Source organism: Rhipicephalus microplus, chromosome 3 (assembly GCF_043290135.1).
Source record: "Rhipicephalus microplus isolate Deutch F79 chromosome 3, USDA_Rmic, whole genome shotgun sequence".
In the NCBI taxonomy this organism is placed as follows: Eukaryota; Metazoa; Arthropoda; class Arachnida; order Ixodida; family Ixodidae; genus Rhipicephalus; species Rhipicephalus microplus.
In genome coordinates this window covers 41004966-41028416 of record NC_134702.1, presented here as the reverse complement: position 1 = coordinate 41028416, position 23451 = coordinate 41004966, and the positions used below count along the sequence as shown (strand labels likewise).

The following is a 23451-nucleotide window of genomic DNA, read 5'->3' as shown; positions in this document are numbered from 1 at the left end:
TTTAAAATCATCTTCGAAACGATGCGCCTCCCATTTCTTTTAATAGGTTAAAGGAAGGTTTCGGTGCGCCCGTTGAAGCGTAACGGCAGCTAAGAATCGATCGACTACTGTTAATAATGATAGAAAAACCTCCAGCCCTGCCGGTGAGGAATATAGTTACAACAGTAAAACAGACGTATATATACGGCGTTGTTCCGCATTCTGTTGCTGCATATGGTCCAGAGGAAAGTAAATTGCTCTTGTCTAGGTGCTATGCTTCAAATTGTTGCGGAAGCCTTGCCATCGTTTCGACGGAAATCGGTTGAGCCAGCTGCGCTGCAGGGATGCTACGATGAAAAACGTAAGCGACCGCTGAGCCAAGCACGTTCGTACCGAGCGAGCAGAGCACGAACCATTTCGGTGCACTTTGATGCAAGACGCATTGGAAATTTTCTCGTGATACACGAGAGTAGGGGAGAAACGTACAATGACTACTCGAAGAGAGAGAGAGAGAGATCGCTCTACGGAAAATTGCGACAGCATTGCCGTGAAGACCATCTTTTGCACGCTCTTCAAGAAATCGAGCCAACCAGAAGAATACCATTTACAGTGACTGCAGACTACGTCGTTTAATGATGCGGTGGAGCCGCGTTCTCTCGAGCCACACACCTTTAAAGTCGAATGGAAATTCTACGGGCAAAAATCTGATTTATAGGATATGGTACAGTCCTACCAGGCTAGTAGTGCCATAGACGCTAAGGGGCCGCCAATTTCGGGAAATATGGAACGCACACCCGTCCAGCTTGGCCCTTGAGGACCAGCATGGCCTCACGAAAGGATGCAGGCTGGCGGCCTTAGCCAACAAAAGTTTGCAGTAAGGATACGGCCACCATTCCTTTCACTCTGTCTCGTTTATTCTTCATAAACATTTTTATTTTTGTCGTCTTATATATAAGTCATCCGTACACATTTATAATGCTAGCTTAATAATGCTAGCGTGCATGGTGATAAAGGTCCCCCCTTCCCTCCGTCTTTTTTTTTGTGTTAGAAGGAAAAACATGGAAGAATACGTTATTTAGGTCAGAGCCGGACATGCAAGCTTAGTGAATTCTTTCCTCAATCTCTTAGTAATTTTCTCAACAAGTTAGACGACAATCGTCTGTCGGAGGAAACGATACTACGTTATCGTCTTAACTTAACGTCGCAAGAGGATGTCGTACTAGCGCGCTATCAAGCTTTCTGGAATCTGCTGGCTTGTCGGAGGGGGGGGGGGGTGTTGTTTTTATTCGATATATACTTTTCTTCCCAATCTCGTATATCCCCACCCCAGTGCAGGACAACGAAACATACCGCATATTATCGTCTTGTGGACCTACTTACCTTTCCCCTCTCACTCTTATCTCTTCCTACTCACCTTCCAACTACAACAACAACAACAACAACAACAACAACAACAACAACAACAACAACAACAACAACAACAATAATAATAATAATAATAATAATAATAATAATAACCCTTAGCGTGCACTGACATCACACAGTGCACGAGATTCTTCCATTTTCAGTCCATCGAAGTGAGACTGCCACGGCCGGCATCGAACCTACGACCTTCGGGTCGGCAGCCGCGCGTCATAACCACTGTTCTACTGTGGCGGACTGCTCAAGCGACAAATAAAAGAGAAAAAAAGATGAAATCGTCATTTATGACTCTTAACGTCAACCGACCGTCGTTTAGTCGGCTAACCGGTCGCCCACTCACTGCTCCGCAGGTGGAGGACCAGGGCGTGGACCCGAACTTGCGAGACAACGACGGTGCGACCGCAGCTCACTTCGCGGCCAGCCGGGGTCACGTGGAGACTCTCCGCTGGCTGCTGGCGCACGGCGCGGCCATCCTGCCGGACAAGTACGGCAAGTCGCCCTTCCACGACGCGGCCGAGAACGAGCAGCTAGAGGTAAGCACCTACACTTTTTTTTTTCATATATATATATACAACGTTAGCAGCGTTTGTTCGCGTACCCTTTTCAGACATTGGACGTTCGGGAAAGCGGCGACATACTCGAACACGTTGCCTGCAGTGTTTGTCCACTTCGTTAGGTACATGACGTGGGGCAAACCGATGGCCCGACTGGACAGTCATTCATTATTAGAGCAAAATAGAGATTCGAGAGAAATAAATTCCATGGGAACTCCACGTTCAGTTCTCCTTCCGTCGAGGAACTTCCTCATGTCACTCAGGTTGCAGAAGTATATACGCACCTTGTCGGTGGTGATATTTAACAGCGCCATCTGCAGGGCCGCTGCTATGTATACGGCTACCGTGGTTGTACTAGTATTTGTTTGTCCCCGCCTCCCCCCCTTTCAGTGTCATTTTGGTAATAATTTCTAATGCTGGCTACTACTGACATATAATTTATATACTTCAGCTAGTGTTGCTAGATGGCGCCTCAAATGGGGGTAAACGTTCACTAACATTATAGCGACCCGCTGCAGTTTCATTTATTTGAAAGAACAAGGTTCACCTGACTAGCTGGTCGACGTTTCGATGATCGTGGGACCAATGTTTGTCAAAAGGCTGTAGTTGTCCGATGTTATAGCAGTAATTTCGAACTATTTCAGTCCTAATCAAGTGATTGAGTGGTTAACAAATTAGTTTCATCATCAGCACCGCTAGCGCACACACGTTAGGCTGTGGGTAGTGCCGGAACACAAGGACGTGCTGTATACATCGAGTCGACTCCCTTGCGTGTCAGAGAGCAGAGCAACTCATATAATTACCAATGTATCGTATCTACAGACCCAGCTGGCACATCATTTGCGCGTGATTAGACGGGAAAAGTTGCAGCGAATGTAAAATGTAGAGGAAACTTCCGGGTACTAACAGGATATGGGATATCGGTTTGAAACAGGGTGGGGGTATTTAGTGATCACCGGGCGTTCTTTTCGCGCGTTGTGGCTTCATTGTAGGCTAATGATGGACACGGCCGGCATTGCAAGACTGACGTGCGTGACCGCAAAAAAACGCGTTTGCGACGTATACTTTTCGTGCACGACCTCGCACGTCGTCCCGTTTCTCCGCCTCGGGCAATAACTAAGCCATTTTTATATACCAGTACTGAAATAGCTTGCTCGTAGTTTCCGTTTTTCCTGTGGTAACCAGGTGGAAGGCGTTTCTGGAAGCTGCAGTCCCCACGGAGCCGCTGAAATGCTAGGCATCCGCGTTCACCCAAAAATATAACCAACCCGGATACTAGCAATCTGCCGTTCTGGCATCATGGGATGACATTTGCTTTACATAGCTCTTGCTACCAGTGCTCCCTGTAAGTATAGACTTACTATAAAGATTTGCAGCGTTGATATTTGTTAGTGGTTTATCCCTTGTATAAATTTTCCTCTGCTTTATTGTCTGTTAGTTCTCATTATTATTGTACCTAACAAAGAAAACGAGCCTTTAAGCTTACACCTTCTTCCATGAACTAGTGAATATATGCATGTACGCCTTCCATTTGAGTCTTTCATTTACATACATACATACATACATACATACATACATACATACATACATACATACATACATACATACATACATACATACATACATACATACATACATACATACATACATACATACATACATACATACATACATACGTACGTACTTACATACGTACGTACATACATACATACGTACTTACATACGTACGTACATACATACATACATACATACATACATACATACATACATACATACATACATACATACATACATACATACATACATACATACATACATACATACATACATACATACATACATACATACATACATACATACATACATACATACAGAACAGAAGGTTTATTGTGCTAAATGAAGAAGAATACATGTGCATGATATACAGAAAGAGGTCCCATAGTCAGAGACTGCAAGGGGACCTCTTGTACAATGTAGAATTGAGAATGATTGTGATGTACATAGCAGGGAGACAGAGCTACAGTAAAATGCAACATACATACATACATACATACATACATACATACATACATACATACATACATACATACATACATACATACATACATACATACATACATACATACATACATACATACATACATACATGCATACATACATACATACATACATACATACATACATACATACATACATACATACATACATACATACATACATACATACATACATACATACATACATACATACATACATACATACATACATACATACATACATACATACATACACAATCACATGTTAGTGGCAGCAGAAGCATGAAAGCAGTTAATTGACATCTGAAATTTTTTAACCTGAAGTATTGAGGCGAAGAGATAAGAAACATGAATGAAACTTTAATTCGCAGCAGGTGTATACCACACCTCTCGCTCTGCATTGCTTCTACGGTGTCCTGCCTATGAAGCTATTTAATGGCCGTCCCTCCGGTCGTCTATTGAGCCACGAGCACTGGTTCTCTCCAGTTTATCTACATCTTCTTTTTCATTTCGCGCCTTTTTTTAAAGGAAGTACAGGTGCACACCCAGTATCAGTTGCGACGTGCTGCCCGTGGTCGAAGCGGCGCTTACACAGCACGGTGGCGCCGACACGAAAACCAATCGGGGACTTAAACACAGTTTCGACTATACTGGTACTTGAGAAACAAACGTCATGCGTGGAAAGTTGTACAGTGTATACTTGGACCTCTTCGACCATGGCCACCATGTTGCAACTCATACTGAGCGCCAGTGTGTACACTGCAACTACGAACACAGAGATCGCCTTGAGGTAGACGCCCTCCTATCTAAAGTTGTTTTCCTTGTGAAAGTTGAAACTCGGCGAAAACTTCCTTCCAATGACGACACGACCCGAGAACATCTGACGAGGAGCTCAACGCACACGTCTCTGTTGCGTACCTCGTTGACAGCGACCTCTCCGGCTAAGCGGCTCGGCAACAAGTCCACGAGACAAGGCTGCAGTGGCCGTCGTGCAAACCCGGAAGGTCGCTTAACCCTGCACGTGCGCCCCTCGGTCCGACTGGTTTCCTCCTGTTTCTCTCGGCCGCTTTCTGGAGCATTATTGAAAGAAGGCTGGGTAGGGGGGGGGGGGGGGGGCAGCACTACTTTTACCTATTTTTTCCTCGCGACTAACAAGGTCAGTGGGAAATGGAGAGCAGCACCGCACAGATCGACGCACCCGGGTGGACCTGCATCGTGTACGTGCTCGTGTTACCTGAGCAAGGGTGGAGCCGGTCCGAGCGATAGATGGGAGCGGCTGGCTATTGAGTGGCAGCAGGCGCCTGCGATAATGCTCGGCCTTGATATATGTATACGTATAGCACGAAGCCTCTCTTGCCTAAGAACCGGCATGGCGTCGCTTGACTAGGCGCGTAAGACGAATGTGAGCCTGATGCCGATTTCGGCGCTGTCTATGCGCACGTCCGTGCCCCCCCCCCCCTTTCCGGTTAAACAGCGTGCAAATTTCCGAAGTGTGTCGTGTTTGGTAGCTATAGCCTGTAAATATGTTTACGTCGCGACTGTCATGTCCGAAGGAATAGCGTCAAAGCCGCCGTGCAAAGTCTAACACAGAGAAGGCGAAAGAAGGCGACCACCCGTTTGTAGCACGAAGCCACGAGAAAATCCGGGCGGATCTTTCAGAAAGAAAGGCTTCTTAGTTGCCGAGAAAATCCGACCTGGCCCTTTCTGAACCCTTCTGCCACCTTGCGGGTTTCTGGAGAACTCATTTGCTACTTAAAAGTCCAACACTGTTAGCCATGAAGTCGGCTGCAATAGTTCAAGTATTTCTTCAGAGAAAGAAAGCGAGAGAGAGAGAGAGAGAAAAGTGGCAGCATTTCTCACTCTTGAACACTTCAAGGCAAAAGCCTGCTGCACACTTGCATTGTGTCAAAGGGGCGCTGACACAATTTTGTTTTTCACTTGCCATTTATTTTTGCGTCAAATGAAAAGCTCGAGCCCTCAAGAGCCGAGAAAATGTACCCCTAAGCGTGAGTGCACCCTGGATAAGTGGTCACAGTCTGTTTTTAAAAGCTCGTTTCAATTCTTACGTTACCCTGACGATAGAACACGGTATGAGCTTGTCATCGCGTGTTCGCGCAAGATTTTGAGACGTTTTCATGGAAGCTCCGCACCATGGCTCTATAGTTGACGCGCAGATGGTCATATTTAATGCTTCGGTGAGGCACAAGCGGACATTTTGGAAGTTCTGGTACCTGATATTAGTGGAATAGGGAGAATTGTTTTTTTTTTTTTGTGCGATGCGCGCCTTCTTGATTTGGAGTGGCAGTCGGGCTGGCAGATGTGGTCGAGGGCCATTTTGGGCTGTGTATGCCACAGCAAAAATAAAATTAAAAAGGGGGGGGGGGGGGTGAGGGAGGTGTCCGAGTCCGGTGTGCCACCTCCTGACGCCATCACAACTTACCAGCCAGACTGCGGCATGAAGTCACGGCAATTAGTACTTTTACCCCACGTCAAGCTAGTATCGATGCCAATAAGTGTGCAGTGGGAGACCCGACTTTAATATGAATATGAAACATCTTTTCATTTCTTGAGCTTCACACTCGCTCATAGCCATTAGTGTATACAGGTGATTTGTAGTGCTTAGTAAACAGTGCGTTAAATATTCATACCTGTTTCAGTTACGCAGTCCTGAATCATATACTTCTTGCACAATGAGTCACAGTGTAACGCGCGCGCTTTTCATTGAGCTCTTGCCAAACTTATAGGCGAGCTCCCGAAAATTATCTTCCTTCATTCACGCACGCATAACGTCCCCTTGATGCTCTCAGCCAATCGCTTTGTTCCTTCTACTCAAAGCTCTCAGCAGATCACGTTGTAGTGCGCAACCTCAGGGACCGGCTCACCTTCGACACCAAATACGGTGCGATGTGATTACGTCACATGGCGACGTCATCCGTTACTTATTGGTCAGATGGTCTGATCAGATGCCACTTCAATCACTGGCCGCGTTTCGCTCAAGGAATCGCTTAATGAGAGCGCTAAAGCTTTCTGTTTGAATACGTTACTGATCAAACAGGAGTCTTCGACTCGAGCCCAATGGTGGATGATCTCCTTGGGTTCTGGTAGCGTCTGGTAGCGACAAGTCTCGCTTCCACCACCCGAGCCCCGCTCAGTAACCATAGCTGGTTCCATGGACGGATCCAAGGGGTACGTCGAGCAGTTAGACAACTTTATCTGATGCTGGTGTTACGCTAGAAAACACGTCACTCTTTAAACGTGGTATACCGTTTTCTTCCTTTCTTTTTCTCGTAATTACCCAATCCAGCGTAGCTAACCACACTTCCTCTGATCAACCTATATGTAGTTCTTGTGTCTTTCTTTATCTGTTCAAGCTAAAAATGAACGAGGTAAATTCGAACGAACGTATTTTAACAGCGTTGGATACAACCTGCAGGCTTTATCGGTTGCTATCAATGTCATGGCTGTACACAAGTGTCACAAGCCGTTGATGCATGGTTCGGCTTGCACTTGAACTTGGTTGGATCCAAGCAAACTCCGCTATATAGCGGTCACCTACGTGACCGCACTGATCCTTCCGGCAGCTTAAAATGCTCGTCGAAACCACCGTTAAGACAGAAAAGAGCGAAATTACTTCGTTTCCACTTACGCGAGCCGGTCGGTAGCACGTCCTTGGCGATTATTTGCGATCGAAGTGCGCCAGCCAGCGCGGCGTTGCATAACGAGTGCAAGCCTTCCAGCTGTACGAATATTACAGAAGCAAAGCGAGAAATCTGATCCTGTTACACATTCGATAAGGCAAGGTCAGTGGTGTGACAATGAAAAACCCCAAGGACGTCCTTCAACAAGGAAAGTAGCAATGGCCGTGTCCTGCCATTGCATGCCCCTGTGGCTTCTTGCGCGGCTTCTGGTTACGCCCGTAATCGATGCACTCCGGTGTAATTGGACGGCAGTGCTTTTGTATGTCTCCGCTGCACCTTGTACCTCAACAGTCACTCTATATGTGCGACGCCTTTGACCCAATTAATGTTGTATGTTGGCATTTGCCGGCATGCTTCTCGTTGGCGTGCTGTTGTTGTTTTGCTTTGTTCTCTCATCAGGGGTGACATTGATCGGTGATTAATCAAGGTATGTGGACGCATAAGTGTAATGACAAAGGAATGATAATGCCCTTGGGAAACAAGAAATACAACTGCGCGCATGCCTTCCAATGATTACGTCCATGCAGCTTCAAGTACGCTCCATATATGGCGATGGATCAGTCGACATAGTGCGCGGAGCAAGCGCTGCAGCGTTTGTGATCCCGTCTCTAAAGGCGCCCTGGGCAGCGCGACTCGAGTGCGTTGTTTCATCGACAGCTTGTGAAAGCGTGGCGATTCAGGCAGCCCTGAAGAAACTGAAGCTTTGTAGGCAGCAACAAGTCGTGCTGTTTTCGGACAGTAAGCCCTCTTCGGAGCGGCTAAAACATGGATTGCTTTTGGATCGATGCACTCAAAGATCACTGCGAATCCTAAAATACCTGCATGGCATTGGTATAAACATTAAGTTTCAATTGATTCCATCACATTTGGGTATAGCGGGTAATGAGGCGGCTGACAGACTTGCCCGGAGTGCTCTGGGGCTTACACCGACGAAGAAGGCTTCCAAAGACAATCAGCGTATCTTACGAGAGGCTGTCAATAAGCATTTTCACTCGTTATGGCTGACGCCTCACCAGCCATGTGTGACACAAGGGCTATCAAGGGAAGAGGCCTGCTTGCTTCATCGCATTCGAACGGGATCAGCGCGTACACCAGCATGGCTCAACAAGATCAGACTCTCCGCGACGCCCTGGTGCTCGAAGTGCAAAGAAAACGGTGATATAGAACACTATTTGTTTAAATGTCGTGAGCTTAAGAAGGAACGGCAAATTTTATTTGAGGAACTGCAACAGTTAGGCTCGCCATGTGACTGATATTGTGTTTCCGCGTGGTTCCTCGATCTTCCGGAAACAGGTGTCACGACTTCTCTTGAATTTTTTTATTGCTACAGACCTCGCATGTGACTGGTGATAAGTGACAACTGTGTTTGGGGTGTAGTGCAGTGAGATATAGTACCGGCACAATACTGCAAGTGGTATAGCACAAAGGCCGCCGTCTTATGCAGGGTTACGTCGCGCTATGCGCGATTTTTATTTTAAAAGCCTGCTCGTGCTTAGTTGAAAAACAAAGAACATTAGCTACAACTAGCAAAGACAAAACCGGGTGGGGCAATTGCCTGCGAATTATGCAAGGCTAGATCCACCGGCTACCTACAACATCCTCAACCTTAACCTGGCAGGCTTAATAATTATAATTCTTATTATTTCCTCCGTTCATTATCAACAAATTGGTAGGGGTATATCTGCGCATCCGAGTAAGCTCAAGCAGCCTCGTTAACCGTCGGCCGTCGCGGCAAAAAGTGTGCCTTCCTTAAGATCGCTGTGGTTATCATGAATATGGCTCCTAAATATATCTCGGTGCAATGTCTGCCAGACATTTTGACTTAATGGGGAGCGGGGAGTCACTGCGATGAACCTTATCGCTAATCGTGTCAAATACGAGCCAAAAGGCTGTCTTTTTCTTAATTATACACAACTCACATAGAAGTGACGTTGCCGAAATTCTCCTGAGTTCACAGCTAGTTCACTGTTTTTTACATTGCGTCCGCCACGGTCAATCAGGGACTATACGGTGCTCTGCTGCTGACCTGAAGGTCGCGGGTTCGACCCCGGCCGCGGCGGTTGCATTTAAGTGGAGGCAAATTGGGTGAGGCCCGTGTGTTGTGGGATGTCAGCAACGAACACCAGATGGTAAAAATTCCCGGGTTCCTTCACTATACGGCGTCTCTTATAGTCATATCGTGCTTTAGGGACAACCCGAGCTGTTATTATTATAATTCTTATTATGCTTTCTAAAGCACGGCGAAATGGAAATGCTTCATTATATGCGTGTGTTTAAGGAATCAGAAAATCGATCTACGTACGGGCTTGGGTTAAGCTTGTGTAGGAATGAACTCCCTCCGATGCAAGAAGGTGGTTTATAAGATATCCATCGGAGCTTTTGTTCATCGACACACCATCTCGCACAGATGAAGGGGAAAGCTTCGCTAAGATTGGTCTTGTTTTCAAATAGCGTATATTAGGGGTTGTTGTGTCGAATGCTGTTTCGATATCGTTATTGTTATTGTGTCCTCGGAAGAATGGTCAATCCAGGGATCTATCTACCTGTGCATTAATAGGGGGTAATTACGCTCACGGTCTCTGGTCTGAGGCACGCGCCGAGCGACCACCGCTGGGTTAATCTGATCTCGCGTGGAGGATAGGCGTCCGAATCGACAAACCAGTTCGGGCATTGGAATATCGTGCACTCCTTGTTTTCCAAGCGGTTCCCGGCCGGCGTAATTGAGGCATGCACAAGTGCCGTTCAAGGCTAACAGAGAGTAAGTTGTACGTGTGAGCATGTGTGTTTGTGTATGCGTTTTGCTACAGAAGCCCACCGAAAGTCACAGTGGTGAAGTCCCCAAATATGTCTTGAAGTGTCCTTCATTTGCTATTTGTTTTCGTCCTAGGATTACTGAAGGAGCAGGTACCAGGCACAAAAGAACATCAACAGAGAGAAACATTTTTGTTTCTTTTCTTACTTTTTTTGCTGCATCTTGTAGCGTCGTCAGTATAAGGCGAACGCTTTAAGAAACTATAACAGCGAATGGTTAAAAACAGGGCCCGTAATCACAAGAACTTACGCTAAATATTTTTGTAGGTGAATATTTCAGCCACTCACGCTGCCCGGCATACCATCAGCGAAGCCGGATGACCACTGGTAAAACGCACTAACGAAAATATCGTGAATTGAGTTCCAGTCCTACTGAAAGGGGCCTTTTTCTGCATAAACACAACCTGAGCGGTGCTGTTTAGAGGTCAAATGGAGGCAGCCCTGCGCCGCAACCTCTAAAAGAACTGTCATCTTCCGGTGGGCCGGTATCTCGGTCGAACACAGTTGGTTTAGGATGCCCTGAGGCCGTGTACGTTGAGGTTCGGCAATATACCTCCTAAGCTACGTTTACACGCTAAAGTCGACTCCCTCATGCCGGCTTATCGGGTCCACATCCGGTCGTCAATTCAGTGCAAACGCGACTGGGCTCGATGGGGCTATAGCTTCCAGACGAGCTGATATTCAGAGTTCATAGTTATCTAGAGTAGGTGTAGTTCGCTAGGTGTAAGCAACGACGTATGCGTGACGCCACGCATGAGGATACAGGATTCAATTGAATTAACGTGTTGCTCGTTGCCCCTTTTCACCCTTAATTGTGTGCTTAAAACGCGGGACGCTATGAACACTGAGGCACAATGACTACACAATGCCAATGGAACAAGGAGATATTGTCGGCGCAGTTACTGACGCTTCTTTCCCAGCTAGACATATCACCATTTGTGTAACTTCCTCATCCGTATATCATCATCAGCGTGTGTCAGCTCGTGCTCGAATCGAATGAAGTGGTCTCTCACAACAATTAGCGAACCCTTAAGCTTCGCCTTTAAGGGTTAAACGCGATAGCGATATGCTGTCCCGAGTGCACACTTCAAGCACTTGATGCATGAAGTCTTTTTGAACTTTCTATGTACCCACTGCGTGGCCTTAAGGTAATAGGCGCAGCAACGTGTGTGCCTCGTGTATTGGGTTACTGGCTTTAATTAAACTACGAATTCATGTGATAATCGCATGTTCTGACACCCGATGGCAATGTACGCTTGTACCATGCATTATTACGGCAATATGACACGTTGTGTTGTGAAACGTGTATACAGGGCGCGTGTGTTTGTCAAGCATCGAAGTCTCGCCCGCAGGTCGCGGGATCGAATCCTGGCCGCGGCGGCCGCATTTTCGATGGCGGCGAAAGTGCTCGAGACCCGTGTGCTTAGATACAGGTGCACGTTAAAGAACCCCAGGTGTTCGAAATTTCTAGAGCTCTCCACTGTACGGCGTCTTTCATTATCATATGGTGGTTTTAGGACGTGAAACCCCCCCCCCCCCCAAAGTTACTTTCACTGCATTTCCAAGCAGAGGAAGTTACCCTCGTTGTATCCTCAAGCATACGCGTAGCCGTGTGGTACAACGTCCGCTTGCCACGCAAACGCCCTGGGTTCGACCCCCACTCGGACGCAGAATTTTTAGGAACGAAGCTCTTTAAGGCGTGGGCTGAGCGTTCCGTCGTAATCGTATGTAGCCACCTCTCGTTAGTTCTTGAACCGGTCGTAGAGGGCGGTACTTGTACATAGAACGAAATGCATATACGCTGAAAAATGCAAATCGTATGATAATAGAGGACGGTACTTGTAGTATGATAAATAATAAAAATCACAGCATATCCATGAAGTGAATGATGGTGAGTGGGGCGAGGCGTCAGTCATTTTCCGTGCTTTCAAGCCGTCCGTTCCCTCTTGTTTCCGTTCATCTGTCCATCCTCTTGTGCGTCCATCCGTGCATTCGTACATGTGTTCGTCCGTCTCTGCGTTCGTCCATGCGTCCGTCCGTCCGTGCGTTCATCCGTGCGTCCGTCCGTCTATTCGTGCATCCATCCATGCATCGATCCGTACGTCTGTGCGTGCGTTAAACAGACAGACAGACAACGGACGGACGCGGCCAGCGGATGATTCACGGTTTGCTGATAAAAAGTATACGCGCAATGCGGCGGCGGCGGCTCGCGCTCGAAGATGAAACCTCAATGTGCGAGCGCGCGAGAAAATAGGAATGACGTCACACGAAGACGTTGGCGATCGCGTATTCGTCGGTGACGCCGTACGCTAGGGGGCGTGGTGTAGTAAAGTAAAAGCCGTTTTGACGCGCACGCGCGTTGAGAAGGTCGGCGGATGGACAAGGCTGCAGAGTGGCGTGTGCGCAAGGCGTCGGCGGCTCACGCTCGAAGACGGAACCCCGATGTGCGAGCGCGCGAGGCAGAAGCGTGCCGGAAGCTGCGCAGCGGCGCCGACAATATCCCGGCGTACGAGAACGGGAAGCCAAAGTGGCGCGGCAGCGGCGTGCGGACCCAGCTTCGCTCCACTCTCCACCATTCACCCCGTGGATATGGTGTCATTCTTTACCATTTATTTTATTTGCATCATTTCCATTTTTTTTTGTCGCGCGTGACATGAGAATCGTTCTCTCACAACCAAGAAAGCCAACGCCGACATTTATTCCAAACGAGCTCATTACCCTATCGCGTTATTAAGTGCTATACACATCAAACATGTTTACTGAAACGTCCAAGTCCACAGTTTATCTCAAACGCTTTGGGACTAACACAATGATTTCGAGGACATACGTGCTCATTGAAGGACATGTGCGATTGATGCTATGGTAAAGACAGTTTACGTAATTGTAATACGCATCCATGCGTGACATCATCCGTGGGAAGCGTTGGCCTTCTTTTATCTGGAAGGCGCTTTAAGAGATTAGGTCGGCGCCGGTTCCCGTTCTACTCTCATCGCCAGCAACAAAACAGATCGTTCGGCAGGCGTGGTTCGCTCGGCAGCGTGTATAATAACATAGCGCCTTTCGCTTGACTCACACGCGGTCTCATTTCCTTTTCATTCTAATTCTCCTACACCCGTTCCGTTATCTCCAAATGAAATCAGGCCAGAGTTAGAAGCTCACGCGAGAAGCCTATACAGCAGGAATCGAAGGGCAGTCAATCCTCACTACTTCGATTCAAGTCAGAGAGCCGCATGCACATTCGCGCTCACGCACTAACGCAGTCGCGGTTTAAAAAACACACGCATAAAAAAACGGGGTCAGATCAGAAGTGTGGTGAGCAAAGCGGACGCGCTTTCAATCGGGCCCTGCGGGCAATGCGTGAGCTAGTGGCGGCGGCAGCGACCGATAGGCTCCGCGTGCCCCGCGTCCCAAGAGAAACGCACGCCTCCCGTAAGCGCCGTACCGTGGCGCTGCGTGTCGTACCTCGCTAATACACTTATGCGGGCGCAGCGGTCCGACCGGGTCGCGACGTGTAGTTGTGCAGGCGTGCTGTACGTAAACGCACGGGAGCTACAGGACTGCACGAAGAGAGTCGACCCTGCGCGGAGAGAGAGATAGACGAGACACCCGCTGCGACTCTCTGCGCAATGATCATTGAGCAAGCAAGCCTGCTTGCAGGCGTGCGCGCTCCGCCAACGCAGCGGGACAGCACGAATCCGCGTGCGTTTACGGGGCCAGCGTGGCGGTGACAGACGTCGCACGCACGTATGCGTGCGGTGTAGTATATACGTGCGATGCGCGGACGCAATGTGTGGATTTGCAAGGCCGGTCGACACTAGCCGGTTGGCCTTCTAGCCGGTTCTGGCCCTCGGCCGTTGGCTCTGAAAAACGGGACGATCGTTTTTTTTTAAGATGCTAGAGAGCGACCGTAAGTTAGTTAATGGACAGTCCGGTGATTACCCGGGTATCGATGAAAAAGATGACCCCAGCGACCCAACTATACACTTCACCCATGCGTTGCATGCGTTTTCGGGACAACACAGCTAAGTCAGCGAATGACTTCGAAGGTGTTAGCGCTTTTGCCGGAAAACCATCATATCGTCCATCAATAATCGACGAATATTTTACGGAAACGGGAAGACAATGACATTTAGACACAGAGTGAGAATGGTGCGGCAGGCTACGTACGAGTCACTCCAGTAAAAACAAACAGACACTTACCAAGGAAGTCTGGAGCTGTTGGTGTCTCCATCTGCCTCGCTGTGGTGTAGTGGTTATGGATATTGTGCCTGACTGCTCAGTGCTGGCCCGAAGGTCACAGGATCGAGTCCCGGCGCGGCGGCGAGTGCACATTTTGATAGAGGCAAAATGCTAGGGGCCCGGGTACTTCCAATTTTGTTGCACGCAAAAAGACGCTAGCTTTTCGAAATTTCCGCAGCCCTGCCCTAAGGTGTCCCTCTTGATCATAGAGTAGTTTGGGGACGTGAAACTTCTAGAATCCTTCTTATTCTTGGAACAGCAGCAGAATGATTTAGAGTGCCATTTGTACTAGACTTTGAGGGAGCAGTGCACCGTCCTGGTACTTACCATTAACATTGAAGAATAGTAACAAGATATGTCATTAGAAAAGCCCCGCTGCGGTAGTCGAGTGGCGTAGGTACACTCGGCTACTGACCCGCACGTCGCGGGATGGAATCCCGGCCTCGGCGGCTGCATTTTCGAAGCAGTCGATAATTCCATAGGACCGTGTGCTCAGATTTGGGCGCTGTTCAAGAACCCCAGGGGGTCTCAATCTCCGGATCCCTTTACTACGGCGTCTCTCATAATCGTACGGTGGTTTTGGGATGTTGTGCTCCAAATAATAATCAACGTCATTAGAAAAAGTCGCATCTTTCCCCCAAAGGCATAGCAATAACCGCGATAGCGACAAATTGGAATGTCGCGCGAACAATGACAAGCAGATCAAAACATACCCGCGTTTCTCACGCACAAATGACGCACAAAACGTGCTCGCAGGTACAGATGAACGCGAACAAGCGTCTCATTTGTTACTTCGCTGTTAGTCACTCTATATGCTACCTTTAGAGTAACTCTATTCGCTGTGTCCGAAAAGCGCCCCCTTTTCGCAAACGGAGGCTGTGCAATGGGTGCAGTGACCTGTGTGCGCCCTGCAACCACAACACTATCGTTCCGGAAAAGCCCAAGGCGTGCGACTCTCCCCACCGTGAGGGAACACGGGATGCCCCTCGGAGAGCGGTGTTATCATCACTCCTGTTCAACATGTCTATGATGCGCCTCCCAAGCCGGTGATTGTCACAGGTGACATTTCCCACATGGTGTGTGCATATGCAAAAATTTCCACCTGCCTCCTTCTTCTACCCCTTCCTGAGAGGCACAGGAGACTGCCCTCCTCCGCTGCTCCTAGCTGGAGTCGCAATGGACTGTGGTGAGAATGGCGCGAGTCGGGGCCTCGTTATGCGGTGTCCCAGACTAGGGACGCCGACCATGTAGCAGGGTCATGCTTTGGCCTCCAAACTCTCTTTTTTTTCAACAATAAATGTTTTCATCTCTCTCTCCCCACCGCGAGATAAGCGGGCTCACACGTCAGCGTCCTCCCCGCCCCCCTCTCCGTGCGGCAAAGTGGACGTCGGAGATGACAGAGAGCACCGCGGTATCGTAACAATCTGGCCACGCGCGCTCATTGCGCCATCTCGCTGATAATACTAAAAACACGATAGTTCCCCCCAAGATGGTCATTGCTAGCGGTAAGCGGCAGATATTAAATAGCTTGCCCTTTGAAAGTTGAAGGGGGTGCTCCTTCGTGGCTCAGTGGCTAACGCTTCGCTTCACAAGCGAGAGGTCGGACTGTCGATTCAGCGCACCGGAGCAACACTGAAGTCTTTTTCTCAATTATATTTCTTTCTTGCGTTTTCATGTATATAGATAAGCATGCATATACGGTGAATGACGCCGACTGAAAAATTCAGCTGACAAATTGGTACTCGCAATCCAAAAATGACAGCATATCCACGGAGTGAATGATGGAGAGTGGGGCGAAACATCCATCCGTCCATTCGTTCTTGCTTCCGTCCATCCATGCGTCCGTCTGTGTGACCATCCGTGCATCCATTCGCCCGTCCATGCGTGCGTCTGTTCGTGCGTCCGCACATCCATTTGTGTGTCCGTCCATGCGTTCGTCCATGCATCCGCCCCTGCGTCCATCCATGCATCTGTCTGTGTGTCCGTTCGTCCACCTATTCAACACTGCAAGTACCACCATCTCACATCTTTTCATTATATATTCCCCATATAGAAGCACCGCCATCCACCGGACATTCCAAGGACTAAACGAGAAGTGGCACACGCACATTTTCTTACGGCTTGGGCTTCGTGTCTACTTCCCACCTTTAACCACCTCGAGTTCATGGTATATACTAGTTCACTGCATTCATGGCACTGTGGCCCAAAGCTCGCTAAACCGTTCTAAAACCAAGGACGTTACGGCCGGAGAGTGTAACGTAGCAACCCTATCTTGTCAGATAGTGCTCAATGTACATGGCAATGCCTAGTAGTAAGGATTGCAGCGTGAGCGTCAACTAAAAGCCAATTGCTCCTGTTTCTAGTTCCCCATCAGCAGCCATTGGCATGTACATTGAACACTATTTTTCATTGTTCAACAACGCACAGAAAAAATCTCTCACCGACACCACCTTGGAGGTCAGAATGTTATACTTGTTACATACTGCAACGGCTACGAGGGACGAACAGGTGCAGTTATAAAAACTTCGCCCCTAAAAAAAAAACTCACGGGGTCCCTCATTTAATCCCCGAAGACTCGAAGAAAAACGTCTTCTTTTACTCAGTCACTGTATTGATTCTAGATATTGATGTGGACGATTGACATCCCGTTTCTTCTGCTTTCGAAACAGCGTGGGTTCTCATGTGCTGCAGGATTTCATTTTATTGCCGCATGTAGTTGCCGCCATAGATGAGGTAACATGCGTCACACTCAAGAGAAACATCAGCATCGTCGAGTGTATTCCTCTCTTTTAACTTAATATAGTCAATAATCATCACCTACCAATTCGTTACAAAAATAATAAGTTCACCAGATCTGTCCTAGATTATAAGTTTCTATGCTTCCATATTCATAGTAGTGTATAGCACTCTGATGTGTGTTATTTTCTTTATTTATTTATTTTGCTAAACACGTGACCAGTGTTAACAATGTGCGGAGGACGGCTATCGACGAATCGGAATGATTAGGCACACACTATACGGATACCGACTTTCGTGTGCAGCACGTACTGAAGAGGCATTACATGACGGGAACATTATACATTTGTTGTTTTCCCAAATAACCTAACAGTGACCCCGCGTGCATCCATCGTTCAAGCGTGACCGAAAATGTCGTGGCCAGCGTCGGAGCATCCACACAGTGCGGAGCATATTGAAGACACGCACAGCGTTTGGTTGGGCGGTGTTACTTCGTAGTACTGGCTATTCAACTGCAGAATCGCGAAAAACGACTTACTATCGCGGTTCGAGTTACTGCAAGTGGCAGCTCAACATTTCCTTGCGGATACATATTGATGACATACATATATATACATACATATACATATATATATATGTATATGTATATACATATATATGTATATACATATACATATATGGATACATATTGATGGTAGCCAAAGAACCTCTGGACATGGTACTAGCAAGGAATACGTACGACGCGTCATCGTATCTGGCACGTCAGGCAATGTGACTGCTTCTAGAAACTTTGACAGGAGAGGCAAATATGCTATCATATGCTCGTTTTTGTTTCGAGTACAGCTGCGGATGCGATAACTTTTTTTCATTTCTTTCTTTCTTTTTCTTTCTTTCTGTATTTATTTTTTCTTTCTTTCTTCGAAGTTCTCTTATTTTAAATCGGTGGGGATTAGGGCGTGTTATGCATTGGGCCAGTTACAGAAACGTGAAAGGCGTCTCGCTACTTACATAAAAACAATGTTCTAGTTCCTTTGTATTCGATTCCGCGCTAACCAGAAACTACACGATACGACATCCGATTCTCCGCAGTTTGTACGCGAATTTTTTTTTTCTTTAAACACGCGACTTGCTTTCATTGCGCCGCCTCCTGCCTGAAAAAAAAAATATTCTTGATCAATGTTTATTTTTGTTTATTTAATTTTATCTTCACGATCCGGTACAACCGCAAACGTTCTGCGGAGATTTCTGCATGCGCTTAAGGCACTCCACTTCTCCGAAATCACCACTGAACCTCGGTATTACGATGGCTGCGTTAACTTATCAAAGCAGACTACAAAGGCGGCTAGGCCGGGAAGTACTATATACAGTCTGGGTGTGCCCGGCTCCCAGCAGTACGCCCACGGTGAGCGTACGTATACAAGCACATGCACTCCTGCTGTTTGTGGGACATAGATGACCTCTTCCTGTATCTGAAGCAAACCGGCCACCCTTACACTTCATTGTAATAGCCCAAATAATTGTAATAGCCCAAAAAGCCGTTTTTCTTCATCCTTATACTCTGTTTTACCTTCGTCCAGAATCTATTCTGCATCTTGTGCGTTCTTTCGCGGTGCCTTCCCTGTTGAACTTGCCACCCGCATTCGCCCTTTCCGTTCGTTCACTTGTGCGTCGAAACACCTGCCGCGGCCGGCGACGCTTTTCCCAAGCTTCCGTTGCGCCGTGGCCGTAGAAAACGCGAACTCGCAAAGAGAAGGATGCAGGGAGAGAGCTACGTAGACGGTGTAGCCGGTCTTGCGGGCGCCAATGTCCACCGTGGGAAGCCGACAACAGTGCTTTGGGCCGTCCAGTCTGCATCCGCGGCGGTTACTAAATTGCACCGTCGTATACACAGATAACAGCGACGCTGCATGTGGCTTCACTCGTGCTCGACCTCCGCGCCCACCCTCACCCGCCCTAAGCTCTTTCGCTGCCTTCTTCTTCTTTGGTTGCGCTTTTCTGCCAACCTTCACGACACCCGACGACGTGTGCGACGGCCGTCTTGGGTAACTCGCAGTCACCTCCTTCTCCTCTTCCTAGAAACATGTAGCCGTGGCCGTCCGCTTTCGTCGGTACGCTGTTCTTCCTGCTTAAACCGGCGGTTGCAGTATAGGGTTGGTTGTTCAAGGAAATGCGTTCACAAATGCGCCGTTTAGGAAACTCAGGCTCACTTTAGACGGTCTCTCCTCGGGCAGGGCATCCCGCCAGCTTCCTTTGCGAGGAACAACCGCATTGGATTTGACTGCGGTGGCATGAGATGAAGAACGGCACTATCTCTCTTCTGGAATCCTTGAGAGGAGCATGCTTCAGCATCTGACATTGGATTTCCTATTCTACTGGCGCCTCATACTGGAAGCTGTTTCGAATACGTGCGCACAACAAGAAGTCGTGCGTGGTTGGGTTGTGGCATCGTTGCATAATATTGAGAAGCTTCGCCGAGCGCGCGAGTGTTCGTCCATCCATTCCTGCTCACGCGTGCCGACCTTGCTGTTGTGTCTGGCGAGTCCGTAAACAGCAGCCGCTGATCGAAGAAGAAGAAGACCCTTTCGTGAGTCGTCCGGTGTTTCGTGCCAGCCCACGTACGGTACAGGTACGAGCGGCGCAGTCGGTCAGCTGTGCACACTTCGGCGTCGTCGAAAACCCGCCCTCGCTAGCGCGCGCCCGAGTGGTCAAGGACAACGCCGAACGAGACGGATATACCTCCGGACTCGTGCGTGTGTGTTTTGTATTTGTGTTTGTTTTTCGCCTTTACGCCGAACGCTACGCCGGCACCTCACGACCGTCGGCCGCACCGCTCTGACAGGCTTTCTCCCTCAGCCCTGGGAGTGAGGTTGCGTTGTTTTTTTGCGCGCAGTTTGTCGGGCTTCCACCTGTACGTGTGTTTGTGGGTCTAGCTCTTGGAACTGAGTGTCAGCAGCCGCGGAAGTCACGAAGAAAAAACAGTCGGAACAAACAAAAAAAGAAGAAACGGGACTGAAGCCTGTCCTGGTTTACGGAAGTGTACCACTTCCTGCAATCACCGCAGCCGTCGTCACCTTGCGCTTGGCCCCTTCCACTGCTGCTGCTGCTGCCTCGACCTCTCTCCGATTCGTGTAGTGGTCGCGCGGCCGGTGTGCGCAGTACCTTGTACCGGCGGCCAAGACAAACCGCACGCCGAGAATCGCCGTCTGCTTATCGTAAATCTCGTGATACCGATGGATATCGGTACCTGATCGTGCTGTACTGGTGGTACGGTGATCCGAATGCTGCCGTCCGGATAGGCCGTTCGTGTACTAGCGCTACCGCCACGGGTTGTTACCAACCCGTCTACGCCACCGTGTGGTACGTAGTGAAGACTAGCCTTCTGTGAAGAAACGTCACCATCTGTCTTGACGGCCAATACTGGAACTATACAGCGTCCGGTGTAAGAGCGGACTGTTCTGTGATGTGCGCCGCTGCCTTGCAACGCCGATCATGTTAAGGATTGTGGCACGATCCGTTCCTAACGTCGCAAAACGGCTCAAGTGACTTAACTGTTTTCGAAGTTAGTAAGTCCGAGTGTCTAGCGTCGTGGAACTGCCGCCTTGTGACCGTTCAACGTTGAGGAAGAGTCCCCAACCTGCAACTCTTACGCAAACATCAGAATTGGTTCCAAATGTGATTGATATATAACCTTCTCCTTTTAATTTGTGCCGTGCGCTTGGAATGCACCTCTGGTGACACAACTGGGAGCTGCAGTCATTCTATTGTTTTTGCGTTCCCCATTACGCTTTGTTGTGTGGCCTGCCAACAAAACGACGCGCCAATTTGCGCCTTGTTCGCATTGTTCGGGAGAGGAGGGGAGTGCGTGTCGATCCGACCAATGAGAAAACGCGTGCAAGCGTCTTGAATAGACCGCATAAAGTGACATGAAGCTGCACCGTACTTCACAATCTGTTCAATTGCGAGTGCGTGTGTTCCGTGCGATCAACGCATGCGGATACGAACTGCGGAAGACGAAGTTTTATGGATACGATAGCACCTGCTGGTGAGATCATTTCCTTTTCTCCTATAGTCGGTGGTGCCATTTTGTTTTGTTTTTCTTTTTTCGAGTACTTGTTGCGTGCTCGGAAGACACATATATCATTGCACATTCACATCAAGATGCAAATGTATATATTTTTAACGCGGTAGCATCGTGTTCGTTGAGCTTGACGCAAGTGGTTGAGCACATTTAATGAGCTGATAAAAAATACTTGACATGATACAAGTTCAATGTTAATGATGGTCTAATGAAACTATGTGACGCAATAGTGCCACTATACCTCGTAGTGTTTGCTTTGAAGTACTATCTTAGCTGGTCTCTATTGGAATTGAACAATTTCCGAGTATTCGAACGCTATATAATACGCTAAAGTTATGATATTATAAATTAGTTCTGTGAAAAAAATTTGCAGTATCATCAATGAGTATGACACTCTGCTTCGCCCAGTGAAGTATGCTTATTTAACCGTCTGAAATGTGTGTAGTACCTGCATTGCAATTCGAACGCTGATATTGGTGTACGACTGTGCGTCCATCCATATATATATATATATATATATATATATATATATATATATATATATATATATATATATATATATATATATATATATATATATATATATATATATATATATATATATATATATTTGAAATCACTAATATGAATCGAATAGGAATCGCTATGATCGATTCGCATTCGATTCAAGGAGAATATGTTAATTCGTTGTTCGTATAGTTCTCGAATAATTACTTGTCGATAGGATATGAACAGTCATAGCTGTTTCTAACAAAAAAAAACTGGCTTATATTTCAATTTTCGCAGCTGGGATTCGATGCTGAGAGCTTTATATGAGCAGGCGAGCACTATATGACTACAAAACCAGTGTGACGGGTTGATACCCGAATCGTAGTCCGGTCGATACAGAATACGTCTTTTCATATGGTCTGGCTGCATTTCGTACGAATTTTTTTGTCTATTACTTATTCGAAAAGATTCGACTCTCTCCTCCAAAATCGCCTGTTCGCAAACGCAGCTCATATGGGTGAACAAACGAGTTAACGAGCAAAATCAAGACAGCAGTACGTCTGCTGTCGGATTATGGAAATGCAACGCGCCGTCTTGAATTGCGGTCATTCATTTACCGCATATTTGCCCGATAAGAAAAACACAAAACACGCAGTGAGAATGTTTTAAGAACGCACTGAAGATTTACGTAGAAGGCGATGACACATCCGGCAAAGTTTCTCAAGCGTTCGTACAAATTAAGCCTGCAATCTTGTACACGAATATAGGAACAGAAAAGGCCCTATAAACACCCATCTGACAGAATAGCTTCCTCCTTTCGCGCCAACATGTACGTTTTCTTCTGAATTTTTTTTTTCTGCTGTCAAGCTCTATGTGCTTAGACGTAACCTTAGACTCAGCGATAAAAGCGGTGGTCGCACGTCTCAATGTCACTGGCTCACCTTTTGAACGGAGTGGTTGGGCGATGTGTTGTTTTCATTTTATTATTTCGGCGAAAGCCCTCGGATGCGCCATCGGATGCAACCACTGATCGTCGGCGTCACGTGTCCTTAGGACGTCATGCAGTGGCTCGGTTACTGTATGCCGCTATCATTATGACCTCACTACAATGACACTGGCATCTTAGCTCGACAAAGATTTCAAATTTCAAATTTCAAATTTCAAATTCTTTATTTCTGCCTTGTAGGGGTACAGACAGTGGAGGCGCAGAAAAAGCTGTCAGAGACAGCTTGACAAAGCCGCGACACCCTTTTGCTTAGCAGCAGCTTCACAGCAATGTTCATTAAACAACAGTATTAACATAGTGTAATGGCAAATACACAATAATCGACAAATACAAAAGAGACTCTAAAAGATATTATAAAATAGAAAAAAAAAAAAAAACTAAGCTTACATATTAACGTACATGG

The 23451-nt window shown here is 47.5% G+C and overlaps 1 protein-coding gene across 2 annotated transcripts in view; it reads left to right on the top strand.

Moving 5' to 3' along the window:
- Positions 1-23451, top strand: part of LOC119176002 (uncharacterized) — a 353641-nt gene that overhangs the window by 262328 nt on the left and 67862 nt on the right. For both annotated transcript variants that reach the window (XM_075889318.1, XM_075889319.1), the window contains exon 4: positions 1752-1934. In XM_075889318.1, the coding sequence (XP_075745433.1) occupies positions 1752-1934 (183 nt within the window). The remainder of the gene's footprint in view (positions 1-1751; positions 1935-23451) is intronic.